General features: G+C 37.4%; 1 protein-coding gene across 1 annotated transcript in view; it reads right to left on the reverse strand.

Annotated features, from left to right (window-relative positions):
* Positions 1-20145, reverse strand: part of LOC120307381 (glutamate receptor ionotropic, kainate 2-like) — a gene marked incomplete at its 3' end in the record, with an annotated part of 221480 nt that overhangs the window by 29983 nt on the left and 171352 nt on the right. Inside the window, exons 2-3 of the mRNA XM_039342141.1 lie at positions 9283-9459; positions 5011-5268 (exon numbers count right to left, since the gene is read on the reverse strand). Of these exons, the coding sequence (XP_039198075.1) occupies positions 5011-5268; positions 9283-9459 (435 nt within the window). The remainder of the gene's footprint in view (positions 1-5010; positions 5269-9282; positions 9460-20145) is intronic.

Here is a 20145-nt window from a genome sequence, read left to right on the forward strand (position 1 = left end):
CAGGGGCGTGATGGCTCAGTGGTTAAGATGCTGAGCTTGTAGCTGGAAAGCTGACAGGCCAGATTTGGGATCCAAGCACTGCACAACAGGTTGAGGGGTCCCATTATTCGCCCCAGCTCTTGACAACCTAGCAGTCTGAAAGCATGCAAATATGAGTACATAAACAAGTAGCACTTTGACAGGAAGATTACTATGTTCCATATTTTCATGCTGGCCAAACAATGATGGAAATATCTCTCAAACAATGCAAGCTCTCTTGGCTGAGAATCAGAGAGGAGCACACCCCCTTGAGTCGGTCATGACTGGACAGAGGAAAACTAGCTGAGCATATATTTATGGATAGGTACAAAACTGATTTGAGTTGGAATCAAACAGTTAAATCCATTCCTGTTTGGGCTTCACTTCAAGGTTTATTGAAACTGACATGCCAAAGCATGTTACTTCTATTTCTTCAATTCATTTGCATCTTAGTTGACATGCATTTATGCTTTGATAAAGCATTTGAAATTTAAGACTTCAGTGTTAATACATATAGATTTAAAGCTATTGCATGGGTCTGATATTTATGTGTGCTCACATGCAGATATGTGTATATCAGTGTTTCATCAAAGGATATATTTGCAATACCATGCACAAAACTAGATGTAAAAAGGGAGAAATAAAACTAATTTCAGATTGCACAATTCAGCTGAGGATAATTTCAATATTTTAATTTTAATAACTCATTTTTCAGATTCTGAAGCTAGCTACATACATGAGATTTGTTGGTTTTCTTTTCCTGTCATAAAATATATGATTAAACCCTTTCAATGTAATTAATTAAGCAGTTTTCCTGAAAAAATATTTACCTCTTTACTTTTAGCAAATCTGCTAAATATACTTGTTTAAATTATTTCCATATATGTGAATTTATTAAATTCTATAAATAATCAGCAGCCACCATTTGTATTAACATTTTTGATGTGATAAATTAATCATTGTCCATTTAGAGCAGAAAGATGCAACTGTTTCTTGCCTAGAGTCAGGCCTTGGTCTTTGAGCTGCTAGAGAAGAAAACTGTATCTGAATTCATTTTGATTATAATTAAATGTAATTAAAATTAAATACACATACAATTATTACTATCCAGTCATGTTTGTAAAGTCTCTCTTTCTTTCTCTCCTTTCTCTCCTCACATTAAAAGCCACATTGTAGTGACAGCTTTTGGAGGTCACACCATTCACAGATTTTGGGTCCCTGTGTGCCACATGCAGCAATTAGTTATCAGGCAATGTAATGTACCTCTCTCTAATGGGAAACATTTATGTCGCAGGAGCCAATGCTCAGTGCAAAAGGACATATTTCACATGCAGAATCTCTCAACACAATTTGAGGAGTTCACTCCCCTGGCAAAACACTAACCACACTGACATAAAAGTGCTGCATTCACATTGTTTCTGTGCAAACATAGTGTACATCCAAATTTAGTTAGAATTAACTTCAAAAAACAAAGAAGCCTTCTAATTAGGAGAATTATACAGCATTATTTTTTCAATTGATTGATTGATTTCATTGCCTGCAAGTCAATGTTGACTCCTGGAAACTGCCTGGACAAGTTCCTGAAGTTTTTCTAGCAAGATTTCAGAAATGGTTTATCCAGGCCTCCTTCCCAGGGTTGAGAAAGAGGGACTAGCCCAAAATCAGCTAGTTAGTTTCATGTTATTGATTTAAAGTCAAAACTGGTTGCTATTTAGTTTTGATTTCAGTAGAAACAAGGACATTGTGCCTGAATTAGACAATAGCTAATATTTGTTTTCATGGATTTTCATAATATTACATTTAAACAACAACAGGCATTTTTTAGGATAGTCACAAAAACTTCTGTAGTGAATATCCTATGGATATTTGTGATGAGAATTTGAATCTTAGCTCAAAGTTCTGCCTCATTAATCCTCAATGAGGGAATCTAAGATGAAGAGGGAGAGGGATGATTTAAGGACATTCTGTCAAGAATTTCAATACCCTACCTCTGAGATTCCTTCAGAACACAATCTGTATCTGCAAAACCATAAATAAGAATTGCTAAGTATAATTATTCATGAATGACCATCCAATTGATCAGTCTTCATAAAGATTTACAAAATCCTGCTTAGGGATAAAATTTATGTTGTTGACAACATCTGCTGTTGAAAATATCAGCCTGGAATACAGATACAGACAAATCTGTTGATGAACAAAATACCACATACTTTTCCTTGCCTGCAGAGCCAATATTCTTGAAATATATCTTTAGATCTTATGCACATCACTGATTCAGCCGGTTCCCCCTGATAGTAAGATCACATTTTCAGAGAGTTGATGAATAGTATGTTAGTCAAGACACTCATTAAAAATAAAATAGCATAACAGATAAAGCCCCTTTGTTATAACTATAGTTTATCGCTCCCATAATGGGTGCTTATGTGGTTAACATGAAATAAAAAGTGCTCATAAATCAGACTATTTAAAATTATTAATTATTTATATTGTACCTCAGACTACAGAGCAGTTTTTAGCTGTGCAGGTTTGTGCCATGCTCAGATCCATAAATTGTTTATAACAATCTGTTTCCTCTAAAGCATTTATACTACAATGTTAATATAAGATATTATATCCAAGCTTTACTGATTAAACATCTGAAGATTTGCCCAAAGGGATCTTTCCAAGAAATTCACTGTGTGTGTTTGTGTGTGTGAGTTTATATGTGTGTGCACACACACATGCATGTTTGTCTGTTTGTGGTATATTTATGTATGTATATATTACCTAGAAATGTTCCAAAAAATTATAACACCAATGATATCAATTACTTTCCTACATCACCCTCAGCATAGAGGAGATTGCCAGATACATTAACCCAAGGCCACAAGGTAAACCCAAGGTACACTTGAAGTTCAATCAAATGAGTTTTGAGGGGCTGCTGTTCCACAGGGCAGGCACCACAACACACAGGGTCCACATCCACTATTTACTGGATGATGTTGCTTAATTGATAAAATCTAAAGCAAACCATCTTGCTTTGTACAGAATAAACAGATAGTGTGGAAAACATAAGGCTGCTCAGATACTTAGTCCCTCTGTCATGTAGGGCTTTATAGGTAATAACCAACTTCTTGAATTGTATTTGAAAATGTATTTGTAATCAGCACAACTCACAAAGAAGACATATTATATGGGAATTTTAAGACCTGTCCATCAATGCTCATGCCACTTACAGTAATTCTGGACCAGTTGTAGTTTCTCAGCAACAACAGCCCCATATTGAATGTGTTACAATTGTTCACTTGCATGGTAACTAAGACCATAAATAGGACCTGTCAGTCCAAAAATGGGCATAATTGGTACACATTGGATTTCTAGAAATCTGTTCCTCAACCAGGAGATGAGAGCTGAGATAAACTCCCAAATGGGGTAGTGCTTCTCCCTTCAGAACCAAGGATAACTAAGTCCCCAGAACCTGGAGGTCCAAGAATTCCATCAGTCACTCTTGCTATGTTTCAACCATCCCAGGTAAACCAGATAGGAAACACAACTAAGTGAGCTAAATCTATTTCATTGTAAGGCTATATTAACAGGATCCAATCCGGGTCAGTCACTGGGACCAGAGATTTAGTCTTTAGAGCTTTTGGACTCATGCTGGAGCCTATCTGCAGGGAACTTCTCTTTAGCAGAATGTGCACATTCTGCTAGAGAGAAGTTCCCTGAGGATGGACTCCAGCATGAGTCTAAAACTTGGAAGACTAAACCCCTGGTCCTGGTGACCAACCCAGATTTGATCTGCAACATTACTTTGGGACACATATATTTGCCTTCAATGAGATCTTGGGATGAGAGAGATTACTTTCAGACTTGCCAGATATTTTTAATATAGCCATACAATAAATGTAGAGCTAGGGTTCCTGGTTGTGCTCCTTATCTGGACTACCTCACAAGGCTATCACAATACAAACTCCATTCTTTCAAACCTGCAGGCCAATATTTCACACACAAGCCAAAGGGATGGTGTCTGTGTTGCAATGCCATAGCACATATTTGTTGCAATGCCATAACATATATTTAATCATTTGTCCAACTCCTGAAGATATGAATATGAACATTTACTACAATAGAAGGAATCCCCAAAAGCAGGTGATTAAATAGAGTGGTCCTTTGTCTCAAAGGTGCTTTTTCAAGAGGCAACTGGACTTGCTTGTTTTTCTTTGAAGTGGTCCTTTCCTTCTAATTCCTAGCCAGACTCTTTCTCACACTTAGATATGCTAAGAACTCAACTTGGTATCTCCAGTGTGAATTTGAGATCTTTTTCAAGCCAAACAGAACTCCATGGGTGAAGCTTGGTTTTCATAGTCAGAGACAGTTGTCCATTTACATTTGTATTTAACACAGAGAGTTGTGTCAATGGCAGTACATAGCCAATGGAAAAGTGGGTGTCCATGTTGAAACTCCTTTTGTGACTGAATATTTTGAAATTCCCTCTCTGATCCCCACTCCATGCTGGATAAGCATGTCAAAACTTATTTGCTTATACCCTTTATAAAAACAAATTGCAGGTTTGAAATGATAAATGATAAATCTTTCAATAAAATGTAAATAACTGGGTTCACAAGATGGTTTATAAAAGAGATTCTACTCTAGGTACTACAAATTCTTTCTGATTTGTTTTTCAGCTAAAATAGCAAAAGATAGCTCTCATGAAATTTTCATATGTTTTTCTTCAGTCAAGACACTTAGATAAACACATTTATGGTGAAAAATTCTCTCCTTTTCTCTCTGGATGCAGATTAAATATACAGAATACAGCGCACTTACTGATAGCTTTCTGTGTAGAAAGAATATAGGTAAAATCTTTTGATGTTATACTGTAGTTTGCAACATCTCACTGTATTTTCAGGCAAACGGATCACATGCACTAAGCTATAATTCTTCTGTTAGTTAAAGGATTATACATATTGTATTAAGAGTATCTGCAGATGTAAGTACCAGAATTGTGCTTACCTGTGCTGTCATCATAAACCACTGTGACTGTTTTCCACTTGAAGAATTGCACAAGGTCAAGGATGGCACGACTGAGTGAAGAAAAATCTGGATAAAGACTGACATAAAATGAGTCTTTGTTGTCTGAAACCTGATGCTTCCAGCGAGTCTGTATATGTGGAACCCCCAGAGCATTGCAGATGGATTGCACTGCATTTGCTGAAGAGCTGTGGGAAGGGCCAAAGATAGCTGCTACTCCCAATGACAGCTGGTCACAAGCTGAAAAAAAGAAAGTTTACACTCCATAAAGAATAAGCACTCCATAAAGAATAAGCACTCCTTCAGAAGGAGGGAGGGAGGGAGGAAGGAAGGAGGAAGGGAGGGAGGAGGGAGGGAGGGAGGGAGGGAGGGAGGGAGGGAGGAAGGAAGGAAGGAAGGAAGGAAGGAAGGAAGGAAGGAAGGAAGGAAGGAAGGAAGGAGTGTTATATTTAATTATTATTCATGTTAAGAGAGTCAGTTTGGTGTAGTGGTTAAGGCATCAGGCTAGAAATTGGGAGATTCCGAGTTCCTGCCTTAAGCATAAAGACAGCTGAGTGACTTTGGGCCAGTCAATCTCTTTTAATCCTAGGGAGGAGGCAATAGCAAACCACTTCTGAAAAAAATCTTACCAAGAAACCTGCAGAAATTTGTCCAGGCAGTTACTAGGAGTCAAGACTGACTTCAGGCAGTCCTCGAGTTACGAGTGTAATGGAGCCTGACTATTCCACTCATGACTCTAAAACTCGTAGAGTGAATCTCATTCAAGGTACAAGGTCACTCCCTTGCTCGTTAAAATGCATGTGGCTTGTTAAGCGAACATGAGGTATCTCAGGGTGGGGAAGGTCATGGAGGGCCTAGTGATGGAACAGGTCCCCAAGGCCTCCCCAGCCCACTAAGATACCGCATACTTCCCCCTCCCTTCCTGCTGCACCAGACTCACCTGGAAAAGATCTGTCTCCTCTCTGCCACAGTTCCTGCTGCTGCCCAGATTTGAGGCTGGGGAACTGCCATCTGATCCAGGCTCTGGAGGCCTTTTCCAGGCTGCTCTCACCCAGATTTGAGGCCAGGGAATGCTTCCGCGCACCCTGCACAGACCGATCTGGGCTCTGGAGGCCTTTTCCAGGCCCGATCGGGCTGCAGAGGACTGCAGAAGCATTTCCCGGCCTCAAATCCAGGTGGCAGTGACCTGGAAAAGGCTCTGGAGCCCAGATCAGGCCATAGGGGGCATGGAAGTCTTCCCTGGCCTTAGATCTGGTCCACGGCATCCTGGAAAAGGCCTCCGGAGCCCCAGTCCAGACTCTGGAGGCACGTGGAAGCATCCCCCAGCTTCAGTTCATTCTCTGTTGCACAGAACAGAGGCCTAAAGTACCATGAGATCACACAAGATCAGTAGCATGAGATCTCGCCCCACTGATCTCGCATGATCTTGCATTACTTTAGGCCTCCATTCTCTGCGAATGCACCGAAGGCCTGGAGCAGCCAAGAAAGTGAAGTATCTCAATCTTCACAGGGTGAGTATTGAATACCTGGTGCCTAGGGAGACCTGAGGAGGGAGTGGAGAGGGAGGAAATAACCAGGATAAATGTTGCAGAGCCACTGCAGTCACTTGTAAGGGCAAACGACTGCTGTGGTGCTGCAATATTTATAACTTCAGGACTTGCTCATAAACACTACGGGGCACTCATCATGTAACTTTGAACGAGCGTTAATTGAATGTTCATAACTCAGGGATTACTTGTAGAAGGTACCAGAGGAAAAATATAGTGTCCAGTCACAGAGTACATATAGAGCTATTAATGATTATAATTCTATGCCATTGAGTCCTTATCAGCTCCTTGAGACTAGATAGACAGATTCCTTCCATAATGATCCAATCCTAACATCATCCTTCAGTTCTTCCAATGGGGCACTTATTGCTATTTTAACTCTCTATCTTGCTGCTGGTTATCTGCAAAAATCTAGACAGCCACTAGGTTTATAATTCCAGAATTACACACTGAAATCTCCAAAGGAATAGCCATATTGTGTGTCTTTTTTTTTTTCGCTGTTGTCTGGTCATTATCTGTATTTTTGCAGATAATGGTCGATTTGGGTTTATAGGTTGTAGCATTTATAAGAAACAGAGATTTTCATTAGCAGGACTGGAGGGACAGTTTTTCAACAGATTCCCCATCTCTGGCCTGATGGTATTTCTATACTATGTCTATACAGATATTCCTTGAAGCTGGTGTATTTCTTTGAATACCTTGAAATCTGAAGTAGGGTAAGAAGACTTCCTAAAATTATTTTTTTTCTATTTCCCTGAACGAGATAAAAATACTTCTATCCACAAGAAAGCTAGAAAGAATGCATTGCTTTATTTATGATGAAGATGTATATAAAAAACCCTGATTATTCTGTTTTGTGTTTTTTATTATTTATACTTTTATTGCTTTTAAAATAATGATAGAGAAATATTTCTTTGACAATGTACGCATTTTTTATCTTTTGCTTTTTTCCCTTCTATTTTGTGTTGGTTGAACAATCATATCCAACAGGCATATATCAATGATTCCATGTCAAGCTGGAATGTCAAACAGCATAACACAGAACTCCATTGTAGGACTTTGCTGTTCAACAAATTTATAAACTGCTTGGACGATGTTAGAAAAAATGTTACCAAAAATGAAATTTTAAAGTATTATTAAAATTTTAAATGATGTAAAGAAGCAGAAATAGCAAGGAACTTAGAAAAAGCAAAAGAAATGAACAAAAACCATTTAAACCAAGTAACCAGAAACCAAGTAAGATAAAATTCATCAGGAAAAAAAGCAGAACCTAACTGTTGAATAGAAAATATCAAAGACATAAAGGGGATTGTACTGGACAGCCAAACGTGTAAAATTAATCTATATATCTTCGATTGCAAGCTGAATATCAGCCACCAGTGTAATATCCCTGCAGGAAAACATATTTAACCGGATCAAAAAAAATCATTTTTCATTTCCACTTTGCCTTGGTCAGATCTTGGGTAAAATACTGCATTCTTTTCTAGGCATTGCAGTTTAGTGAGGACATAAAAACTTATCCACAGAAGATTGACCAAGATGCTAACAACTTTGGATGAAAAACTTGTCAGAAAGCATTGAAGATAATGTAATTTTTTTTACCCTGGAAATCAAAAGATCCAGAGATATATGATACTTATTTTAAGATATCTGAAGAACTGTGACATAGAGGGCAGGGAACAATAGTTCAGAGTTGTTCCAGAAAAGTTTTAAACTATAAGAATGCAGATTTCAGTTTGACATCAAAATGTCCTAATAGCAAAACTTGTTCAAAAAATGGAACAGATTGCCTTAGAAATTCATTAGAAGGTGAATGAAGTTTCCTTTGCTTGGAAATATTTACAAGTTGAAGGACCACCTGTCAGGAATGATGAATAAATAGGACAAAGAAGGGATTTTTAAAAAATCAAACAGCATATCAATGATATCTATCTCACAGCTTTTTTTTCCTGAAATTTGCTTTAAAGGGCCCTTTAGATTTTGCCTTATAGTATTACAATCCTGAACATCCATCACTATTAATCATGTTGACTAGGCTTTCTAGGAGTTTCAGTTAGTATTCTCTGAAGGACTGAAGTTCCCTCCTCTTGTAGCATTTAATCATTTAAACAGCAATATAATTAAATGCAGAAGATGATCAAATCTGAAGTTTGGGATGCAAGAAACCCCACATATTAAACGCTGCATCAGAAAAATTGGGGTTTTTTTCATTCCTATATGGCTTTGAAAAGCCTTGATCTATACCAGGGGTAGTCAACCTTGGCTCTTTTATGACTCGTGGACTTCAACTCCGGAATTCTGGGAGTTGAAGTCCACGAGTCATAAAAGAGCCAAGGTTGACTACCCCTGATCTATACAAAAGGGATTGTTCCAACTGATCTTAAGGGTCAGGCAGATTAATATGACTGAACAAACCTTTCTGAATCAGAAAATTTCATTTTTCTCACCTCTTTTTATAATTGAACTTTGGCAGCCTAGATTGTTATTAAGAATGAATGAATAATGGCTGCTTAGCATTTTGCATCCCTAATGTGTGGTAGAAACTGCAACACACTTCACCAAGATGTATTTTGGTCACGCTGGCCTGGTGTGAACTCTCATTAAACAAATTTCTGGATTTGGTGACTTTGCTTGCCTTTTTATTTTATTAAACATTTAAACTACCCAAACGTCTGGCAGCCAAGCTCCAAGACTTTCTAAGACATACCTTTTTTAGATGCTTCAAAACTATCATAGAGATTAATTTTCTGAGTGTCATATGTTAGTGTAGTATTTGGCAGCAGGGTTCTGTTTCGGTTGATTGTGTTCACAGCAAATCGAAAGGCCAATTCTTCTGCTCCCATTGCTCCAGTTGGACCAGATTCCACACATTCAAAAATACCCCCTAAAAAAATGGAGAGAGAAACACACATCAAGAACATTTTTTTTACTTAAAAGTACATCAAACAACAAACCAATGGATCAAACCAATGGATAGCAACTATTCCAGAAAAGAAGCAACCTAGAACTAAGGAGAAATTTCTTAACAGTGAGAACAATTAACCAGTGGAACAGCTTGCCTTCAGAAGTGGGTGGGTGATCCATCACTGGAAGTTTTTAAGAAGAGACTAAACAGTCACTTGTCTAGAATGGTATAGACCTTTGGCTTTTGGGCACCAGGAACCGGTTCAGTGGAGAAAGATTTTTCACTGGACTGCAGGGGGTGTGGTTTTGCATACTGCATCCTGTGGATGGGCCTTCACTTGTTTGCATGACACAGTTGCTGGCATGCCATAGAATGGTGCCGATCCATGGACTGGGGGCTGGGGACCCCTGATATAGGGTCTCCTGTAGGAGTTGAACCTTTCCAGTTCATATTCTTTTCTGTTATTCTGTTAACAATACTGGAGACCTATGCTTCTTTCCTTCCTTCCTTCCTTCCTTCCATCCATCCATCCTATAATTTCTATGCAGGGCACATAGCCAAAGTAAAACTCAGTTCACAACCTCCATATCTGTCAGCTGCAAGTAAAAAAATAAATGCATACGTGCATATATGCAGGAAAGATCACTGAGCCATAATATAGTTAGGCTATGGAATAATGCTTCTATTGTGGCTAGAATATCACAATTGTACATTCCTTGCTCCTTCATCATCAGGTTAAAGATCACTCATTTGATATCTGTATTAACTTTTAGAAGATAAGAAAAATTGTACAAGATCAGAACAACTCTTAGTAATCTCTCCTCCTTAGAGAAACTAGGTAGTTATCTGTGAAAAGCCCACAAACAGATAATGAATACAAAAATTTTCTCTTGCCCATATCATCCAGCAATTAGTGTTCAAAGACAGATGATTACATTATCTTCCCTAATGCTTTTTGAACTGCTTAAGTTAAAATCCATCCTTATAACTTATACCATTGTACCATTTCAAGGATTAAGGATGCACTTTCTTTTATTCATGCTGACTGTCTCACTGTTCCACTTCATTAAATAAACTTTTGAATAACAAAAAAAAACTTCACAAGCTTTTTAAAAACAGGATTGTATGTTGTCTTTAGAGCCTTCTTATTTGCATCAAAGCTGCAAACTTGAAGTAATTTGGAATAATACAACCAAATAATACCAAGATGTAGACGCAAAGATTAATGTTTCATAAGCTCTTCTGATAACTTCTGTGTCATCAAAGCTGCAAAAAGCATTGTAAGCTGATAAAAATAAAAGTTTAACCACTTAAGATGGAATTGATTGAGATCTCACTGTGTTTCAAAAATTAGGACAAGATGCTAAATACCCAGATAGAAAAACCTCAAAATAATCATTATTCTGTTCTGAGAATGATAATTACAACTTATGCTACAGACACAACCAATTACATTCTCTACAAAGAAAGACCAATTATGCAACAACGAAAAAAGAAGGCTGAATGGCGGAAAAATATGATGCGACCATAAGAGACAGCCTAATAAGGAGTGAATAATGGAGAGGGTTACATTTAAGAAAGGATTCTGAGGAAGTCTAATAGTCTATACAAATTTAGCTAGATTTAGGAGATTAAGAGCTGGAGCATATTCCCGACAGAAGGAACCAAGCCTCTTCTTGAAAACTCAGATGGGGGACACCTTTAGGCTGCTGATTCCATTCTTGAACATCTCTCAGCTAGGTGGAATCTTGCTTTTTAAAAGGTTTCTAATTGTCAGAAGAATATTTTATAACAGAGAATTTAGACTGCAGTTCTCTGTCTACAATCTAAAATAGCACAAGTCAGATAAATAGATACTGCTTGACCCTACTGATGGTATAATCTATTCTTGAGTGGGCTAAATTTAATTTAGTAATTTAATGGGCTAAAAAATCAACAGAATAAAGAGAGAGAGAGAGAGAGAGAGAGAGAGAGAGAGAGAGAGAGAGAGACTTCTTAAGGCCTCCAAACTACCAAATAATTCCTTCTAAAAATTAACAAATTGTTAAATCCAAATATGATGATTTCTCTTTCAGGCATGCAGTAATTGTTCTTATTTATAATTGCCACTAAGTAAGATGTCCAGCATAGATCCTCAAATAAGAAAAGAAGCAATAAAGTTTCCAATCTACAACAATCTTACAAACCTATGGGGTTTGGGGTTTAATAATAATAATAACAACAGCAATAATAATAAAGTTGGAAAGGACCTTGGAGGTCATCTAGTCCAACCCCCTGCTCAGGCAGGAAACCCTATACCATTTCAGACAAATGGCTGTCCAGTCTCTTCTTTAAAACTTCCAGTGTTGGAGCATTCACAGCTTCTGGAGGCAGGTTGTTCCACTGGTTAATTGTTCTAACTGTCAGGAAGTTTCTCCTTAGTTCTAGGTTGCTTCTCTCCTTGATTAGTTTCCATCCGTTGCTTCTTATCCTGCCTTCAGGTGCTTTGGAAAATAGCTTGACTCCCTCTTCTTTGTGGCAGCCCCTGAGATATTAGAACACTGCTATCATGTCCCCCCTCGTCCTTCTCTTTATTAAACTAGACATACCCAATTCCAGCAACCATTCCTTATATGTTTTAGCCTCCAGTCCCTTGATCATCTTGGTTGCTCTTCTCTGTATGCTTTCTAGAGTTTATTTTATTTTATTTTATTTTGTCTAACAGCTGTGAAGAGTTAGATGTGGGAGATATTTGATTTCCAGTATCAATTTTGAAAATTAACGTTCACAAAACTGGCATTAGCTCACTAAAGATAGATAGATAGACAGATAGACAGATAACCTTTATTGTCATTTTTTACATTTTTAATACAATACATTAAAAATGAAATTTAGTTTCTTGCTCTCAAAGTGTACACATACATAACACACATTTAAACCTACTATATACAACATACGTATAGACCTACATCCTTACATATAAGTAACATATATAAATATTAATCACTATCCATCTTGAATACATAACGGAAGGAGGAAGCTGTCAAACTTCAACGCGTTTTCAGTGTTATCTTTCACATATTTATGCTGTTTTAGGCTGCGTTTTTCTCTGCATCCAAAAATTCTACATGTCATGCATTGATGCAGCTGCTCTTCCAAAAAAACAGCTCCGAGGATCTTGTGTCAGGGATTTATGTTGCACTAATATACATACAAGAGGGCAACTTGCAGCCTCATAGATGCATACTATCCCTGAACTTGTTTTTAGGCTCCTAGAAAACTTACTTTTCCTGTAAATTATGTAGATACAAATAATGAGAAGATTCCATTCAAAGAAGTTCAGCCTCTGAAAGGGTTAAAAGAATACCTGATCTGTCAGCCCAAATAAATGGGCAACAACTTTCAAAACTCATAAAAATCAAACATGAAAGAGCTAACCTAAAAAAGGGAGAGGCAGATCTATGGATTCTGCTTATTTATTTCCTTTCCTGTATCTCTTCCCAAACTGGCTCAAAGGTAAGCAGTGCCACCATCCACAAGATGGGTTAGAGATCCAGGGAAAATCCTATCACACTACAGAATAGTGGAGCTAGATGCTTTTGAGAATTCTGGCTCTTTTTTTATAGAAAGAATATTTCAGCTGTCATGCTTTTGCTCTATGTTGTTCTGTTGTTCTGTGTAGATGCATTCATGTTCCTGGCTGAAAGCATTGTTACTTTCTCTTTCTCTCCCTTTTCTCTTTTTTCCAATTCCACTTTAGCTCTTTAACCTTCATATGAACAATAAAGCCTTGATTTTTTATTGAAACAGTGAGTCTCATTCTGAAAGGATTTTAACTTTAGCACATACGTCTCCCCATACAGTTAGGCTACAAAAGGAAGAAAACCAGGATAAGATCATTGCCACCTTGCCACTTCATCTACTAAATAACTCAGTACTAGAGAGGATTTTATTGGGGAAAAGTAGCTGGTGGCAATATTTACCAAAGATGTTCTTCTCAGAAGTAGCATTGATTAAGGGGGAAGAAACCCATATCAAGAGTCAGAGGGACCAAACCATCCCAAGTTAGGTTTCCTTATTTTTGCAGCCACATATTAAATGCAATTTTGGTTTACAACCACTTTGAGCTGGAAAACCAACAGTAACTATAAACCTTCCTACCACAACCTACTGCAAGTACCTAAAGGAAACAGAAATTGACCGAGATGGCTAAAAGGACCTGATAAAAATATCATTTGGGTTCCTGCTGAAATGGCTGAAGGATTCCTTTAATAATTTTTTGAGAAATTGCATCTTTTAAAATATGGCGGAAGGCCACTCCATGTCAACTGCAACATAATGAGTTTAATTAAATGAGCTGAATTAGAATTTCATAAATGATACTAATTCACTGATTTTAAAATAGGTCTGAACTTCAATAGGGAATAACATCTAGTAGTTGATTGCTAGGCCTCAAGCTTGAAAAACATATTAATCTAATCATATCACTTATCATAAAAATGAGGCAGAGTCAGAATTAAACATCCTGTCTAACTTTAGCAACACCTTTGCTAAAGTGAATGTTGAAGTTTTTATATATATATTTAAAAAAAACAAAATAAACAAAAAGAGATTTTAAAAACCCATAAGAAAAAGCATCCTAATGGCCCCCATTTCTTTTTCCTTCTCACTATTTTTCCCCCAGATGCTAATGGTTACTTAAACGTTTTTACACTGCCATTTTGGACATCTGCAATTATTGCTCATTTCTACTTAGGTCATTTGGATTATTTTTAAACAGTTTATCTTTTTTTCTTCAAAGAAAACAGTCATGTTTCTAGAGACAGAAGAATTAGTCCTAACTGGAGGATGAAATTTCACCTCTTCTTGATGGATCCTTGACTGCAGGGGCAGCTGCTGTTGTTAGCTGAAAAGATTTCAAGTGGAGCTGACTAGTCATGTTTTTTTATACCTTATAATGTCTATGCATTGCATTATAGGATATAAAAAAATGTTACCCACATCCCATTGCAGTGGCTATTGTGTCTGCTGTTAAAGTGACTTTAATTGTCACTTTCACCACACCTAATTAAACTATGCAAATCACTTTGCAATCAGAGGAGGCTGAAAAAACAGGTATTCATTACAGGAGGGTGCCAAGGAAGCATTCAATGCATATGAGAGTTTGTGTGTTGTACTAGAGAAGCAATGTTTGATTTGGAAGAAAACATTAATAACTCAATTCATCTAATCTCCAAATAAACAGTGTTCAGTCATAGAGATACAATGAAATACAGAAAAAACATCCGACAAGAGACAAAGAATTAATCAGAGATCACATTTTACTATTAGAGTACTTTATATTACATAGTGTTTGAATATTTTATTTGATATTTTCACTTTCATTAAGGTTCAGACACCATATCTCCTTTTGTTATCTTTAAGATTTGTTGGCTTTCTTGAATTCCATTGTTCACAGACTTTTAAAGTAGTTTACCCACAAGGTGTACATTCCAAGGATAGCTTTTCCTTAGAACAGCGGTCCCCAACCTCCGGTCCATGGACTGGCACCAGTCCACAGCATGCTGGAAATCGGGCCACACAAATAGGCAAAACCCCATCCATGGGATGCAGGCAGCACACAAAACCATACCCCCTCTCGTCCGTGGAAAAACCTGTTTCCACGGAATGAGTAATTGATGCCCAAAAGGTTGGGGATCACTGCCTAAGACAAATGTATTTTCACAAAAGTTAGAGGCCCTGGCAAGGAAAGAAGGAAGTTCCTTATATGGGATGATATTACAAAGCACATGAGTGACTGGTTAAGTGGTTGGTATTCTGTAAGAGAGGGTGATTGCAATGTATTTAATCTGGGCTGGATGGAGGGGGTCATTGCGGCTACCCACCTAACATTTTGTTAACATCTCTCTTAGATGAAAAATAATTTAGTTTCATGCAACTGCTTGGTGCGTATCATTGTATTATTGTATTTTGTATTTAATTTTATTTATATGCCGCCCAATCCCAAAGGACTCATCCCAACTCAGAACAAACTTGGTAAGGAATAAAAGATTCCAGCATTACATTCTTTTCCCTGGCGTACGGTGGTACCTTATCAGTGAAATGAGAGCAATAACAATATTAAAATATCAGTTGACAAAGGCATAAATGCCTTGTGTGTTTCTTAGAAAGTGCTGAAAAACTAAATAAGCAGAGTTAAACTCTCCATAAGGAGAAATAATCGACTACTTCCAACCATTTGTTTAGTGACTGTTCAAAGTTGCAATAGCACTGAAAAAAAATGATGCATGACTGTTTTTCACACTTATGACCATTGCAGCATCCCCACAGTCACATAATCAAAATTCAGATGCTTGGCAACTGACTCATACTTATGACAACTGCAATGTTTCAGGGTCATGTGATCATCTTTTGTGACCTTCTGTCAAGCAAAGACAATGGGGAAGCCAGAATCACTTAACAACCACGTTACTAACTTAACCACTGCAATGATTCACTTAACAACTGTGGCAAGAAAGGTAAATAAAATGGGGCAAAACTCATTTAATAATTGTCTTGTTTAGCAACAGCAATTTGGGGCTCAACTGTGGTCGTGAGATGAGGATTACCTGTATCTAGTTATCTGATTATGACCATCCATTATCCTGGAGACCTGAACAGTAGATAATTTAATTTCATGAAATATAAAAGGGACCTTTCAGAAGAAGGCTGCCTGAAAATTAAAATTCATCCCTCTTGCATGTATCTTAGATAGATGGTAGATAGCTATTTTCATAAGCTTTCATATGTCCGTGTGTGTGTGTGTGTGTATGTGTGTGTAATTTTATTAGGTGAATGTTATACTAAACGTGGTAAACCAAAGCAATCTGTCCCTCCATTGGAAGCCATTTTTTAATGTGAGCCATTTTTTAAAAAGGAAAGAAAAAAAGAAGAAACAAAATTACTAACACTCTGTTCCTGTATATTTGTCTACAAGAATGAAGCCTGGGGTTGGAAGGCAAAACTGCAGTCTTCCACTGAGCAAGTGCAAATATATTGCCACCATAATTTCAAATGAAATATAACTTTCACCACATTAAGAATCCCTGAGCAATATAAAGCGGCCTCCGGGCAAACTGGAATTAGGCAATAAACATTACTGAACATTACTCGCAATCCAAACAAGACTAATATCTATGGGTTGAAGAATACAAAAGGATGGAAGAATTTTACCTCTTGATGGAGCATTGAGGGAAAGATAGAAAAATACTACTGCAAATATTCAGCACTGCTAACTTTTATAATTCAACTTTTTCTTCATCTGGGATGTTAATGGCCCATGACTACCAGGAGTAGGAAAACAGGAATCATCACTGTAGTTACTTATATTATGCAAAATATGTTAAACTCTTAGCTCCTTTTTAGTTTTATTTTTTTTTTTTTGTTTACTATTCAGTTTGATGGATTGTGAGTTAGAGAATAGAACTATAGTTGTAGTATATATTTTATCTGCTGCCGTTGATTGAATCACCAGCTATTATATTATGGTCTTATATATTTTACTTTGTTTTTAATTTTTTCAACCATGTAGTAAGAAAAGTTGATATTTCAAAAATAGGTATAAATGTGTGTGTCCACATCAAATAGAGATTTCATCAAAGTGACATCCCAACAGATATGATTTGTTAGCTTTCTCAGGTAGACCAAGAGGGAAACATGACCAGTTGTACTTTATTGTAAGATTATGTTAGTAGAATCTTGCAAGTCTAAAAATACAAATCTCCCACTATCTCTTTTTAGAGTCAGATGAGTTAGGCAGGTTCCATTCTGAGTTTCTATGTCTGCCACTTATGCAGCTGCGGGCTCCCCACTCTATCTTCTGATCATTCCCTAAGCAGCATCTCTCCTCCTACTCCATCTCCTAAAGTCATTCCCACAAGCCATTACATAATTTAAGCCCATTCCTTACATAATTGCCACAATGTCAGAACACAAATACAAAAGAGGTGAAATTTGCGCTGTGATATGATGATGGATGCTTTGTCATTTGCTCCCCACTGCCCCTTATGAATGCCCATTAGGATAAACAACCAAAGAGATAGATTACTCAAGCAGCCATCATTTCAGTAAACTCATACCTACATATACCCTTAAATTTTACAAATAATAATACCTTAACAGCTCTTAGGTCCTTGGTTAGGACTTGAACTGTTAAGTTTTTACCAGTTCCAGACTGTGAACCAAAATAAAAATAAAATCTTAAATAATCAAGATCTGAAGACCACCTTGAGGCAACCAGACAGATTTTATTATTCTAGATATCTCACTAGCCACAGTTTATGGCTAGCACCAGGAAGAGAAACATCAATATGCATGAAATTGGCTATCAACATTTGATCCTGGGTTTGTTCGCTTTAATGATGGGGAAACAAGATATTTATAAACAAGTTTCATTTTCCTTCATAGTGTCCATTCAGTTTTATGCTGGGGGGGGGCATGTTTTATTTCAGTAATCATCCCATTTTTCTTTCATTTTCTTTCTATCAAATTAATAATAATACAGGAAGTCCTCAATTAACTTTTGTAATTGGCATAGGAATTTCCCACATTCAGCAATACAATCCTAAAATGCAATACCATATGATCATTACACTTAGCTGCAGTTCGGGCATATCATGTTGCCATCATTAAGTGAATCATGCATTGTAGTTAAGCATAACATCATTTGGTTGCCATTTGAATCTTCTGCTGGTTTGAGTTTGGTTGTTGGAAGCCAGCAGTGAACATCACAAATCAAGTGACCACAGGACACTGCAATATTGTAATGATGAGCCAAGGTAACCAAGCACCTATCGGTAGATCACAATTACATAACCTCAGGATGCTGTGATTACCATAACTATGAGATCCAATCAGAAGTACCACTTGTTAAGCACCATTGTAAATATGAATAGTCGCTGGACAAGCAGTCATCAAGCAAAAACCACTTGTGACAACAGCAGCACCAACCCCTTCAACACTCAAAATAATCAAACCTCCTAACCCATAATTTAAAATGAAACTATCTGTATAAATCAATTTGTCCCAGCCTGATCTCATTCAAAATAGATGAACTTCTATTCCCAGAATTCTCAGCAATGTTCATATGGGCTTGATAATTCTGGGACTTGGTCCATGTATCAAGGGAATACACAAATTGATTGATCTAATTGAATTCAGCATTAGTTGAGTATTTTATTTGAGAATTTGATTAGATCTATTTCTATTAGAAACAAAGATTAATAGAAATCTTTCCCAACTGTAAAATCGGAGATTATTTTTCTGACCAATTCATTCATGTGTGTGTGTGAGTGTGTGAGTGTGAGTGTGTGTGTGTGTGTGTTTTCGTAGATTTTCACGGGTATAGGTATGCAGGTCTTGGTGTATTCGGGTCTTTTCCCATGTAAGATTGAGAGTATCCTGGCGATGTTTCGACAAGGTCCCACTCTTCAGGCTGGGGTCTTCGGCTTCGCACATTTTGATATACAGGTTATATATATCAAAAAAGGTTAACAGTAGGTTTTTTTGTAAAAAAAAAAAAAAAAGGTGCCAGAACTCACACATGTCATACAACCCACCTTGCCTACCCTACAAGGTTCCATCCCAAAAAGGTGCTGGAACTCCATTCTGGGCGTTCTATGACAAAAAAAAAAAAAAAGCCCTGCCAGTCATCATCTCAAATTGAAAATGACATTCTGTGGCAACACCGTATAAAATTATTAAGGTTGTACATGCTTAAGAAATTATTTGGGAGAAATACTTCAGATACTCCTGCTCCTCATTAAAACAGGCTTTTTTTTTTACTTTGTCACATGAGCTGGAAAAAATGGGTGCTCTACAAATCATAGTAAAGATGTGATGCTTTAATGACTTGGTTTATTCAAGCAGCCTTGTTCTTACAGGATTTTAAAAATGGAATTCTAAAAATCATTGGGCATGCTTTATTTTTATTTTATAAAGATTTATATAGCCAGCCATCTGATGCAACATAATTCTGGGTGGCTCACAAATGAGAGCTAAAAACAATAAAACCAGTAAAGATTTTTTTTTTAAAAAAAGACATGAAACATCCCCACAGAACTGTATTGGGCTCTAGTTTTATACTCCCCCAGTGCTTGTGGGAAAAGGCAGGTTTCCAAGGTTTTTCAGAAGGAGAGGGACTTGCCAGATCTCGGGGGGGAGGGTATTTGAAAGTGCAGGGGTCACTAACAAGCAGGGTTACTGTCTAGGTCCCACTAAATGCCAACATTGAAAAGGGACCTAGAGCAGTGGTGGCGAACCTATGGCACGAGGGACAGAGGCGGCACTCGGAGCCCTCTCTGTGGGCACATGCACCGTTGCCCCAGTCCTAGGTCTTCAGCTGGGTTTTATAAAACCTTTTCATTTTAGGCCTCTGCAACCATGTACAAAAAAAAAAGGTTCAATCAATCAGTCAGTTTCAAATTCTCGCAGGAAAAAAAAAAGATCTTGCAAAGTTGGAATTGATTGATTGAACTTTTTAGTCCCACCCACTCTGCTGTTTCCACCGCAGCCACGCCACCCAATGGGCCACACCCACTCGGCACCTGACGATGCATAAGTGGGTTTTGGGTTGCAATTTGGGCACTCGGTCTCTAAAAGGTTCGCCATCACTGACCTAGAGTATGCCCACCTTACCAGATCTAGTGT

This window comes from Crotalus tigris, unplaced genomic scaffold (assembly GCF_016545835.1).
Source record: "Crotalus tigris isolate CLP2741 ecotype Arizona unplaced genomic scaffold, ASM1654583v1 scf7180000017774.6281472, whole genome shotgun sequence".
NCBI classification, from domain to species: domain Eukaryota; kingdom Metazoa; phylum Chordata; class Lepidosauria; order Squamata; family Viperidae; genus Crotalus; species Crotalus tigris.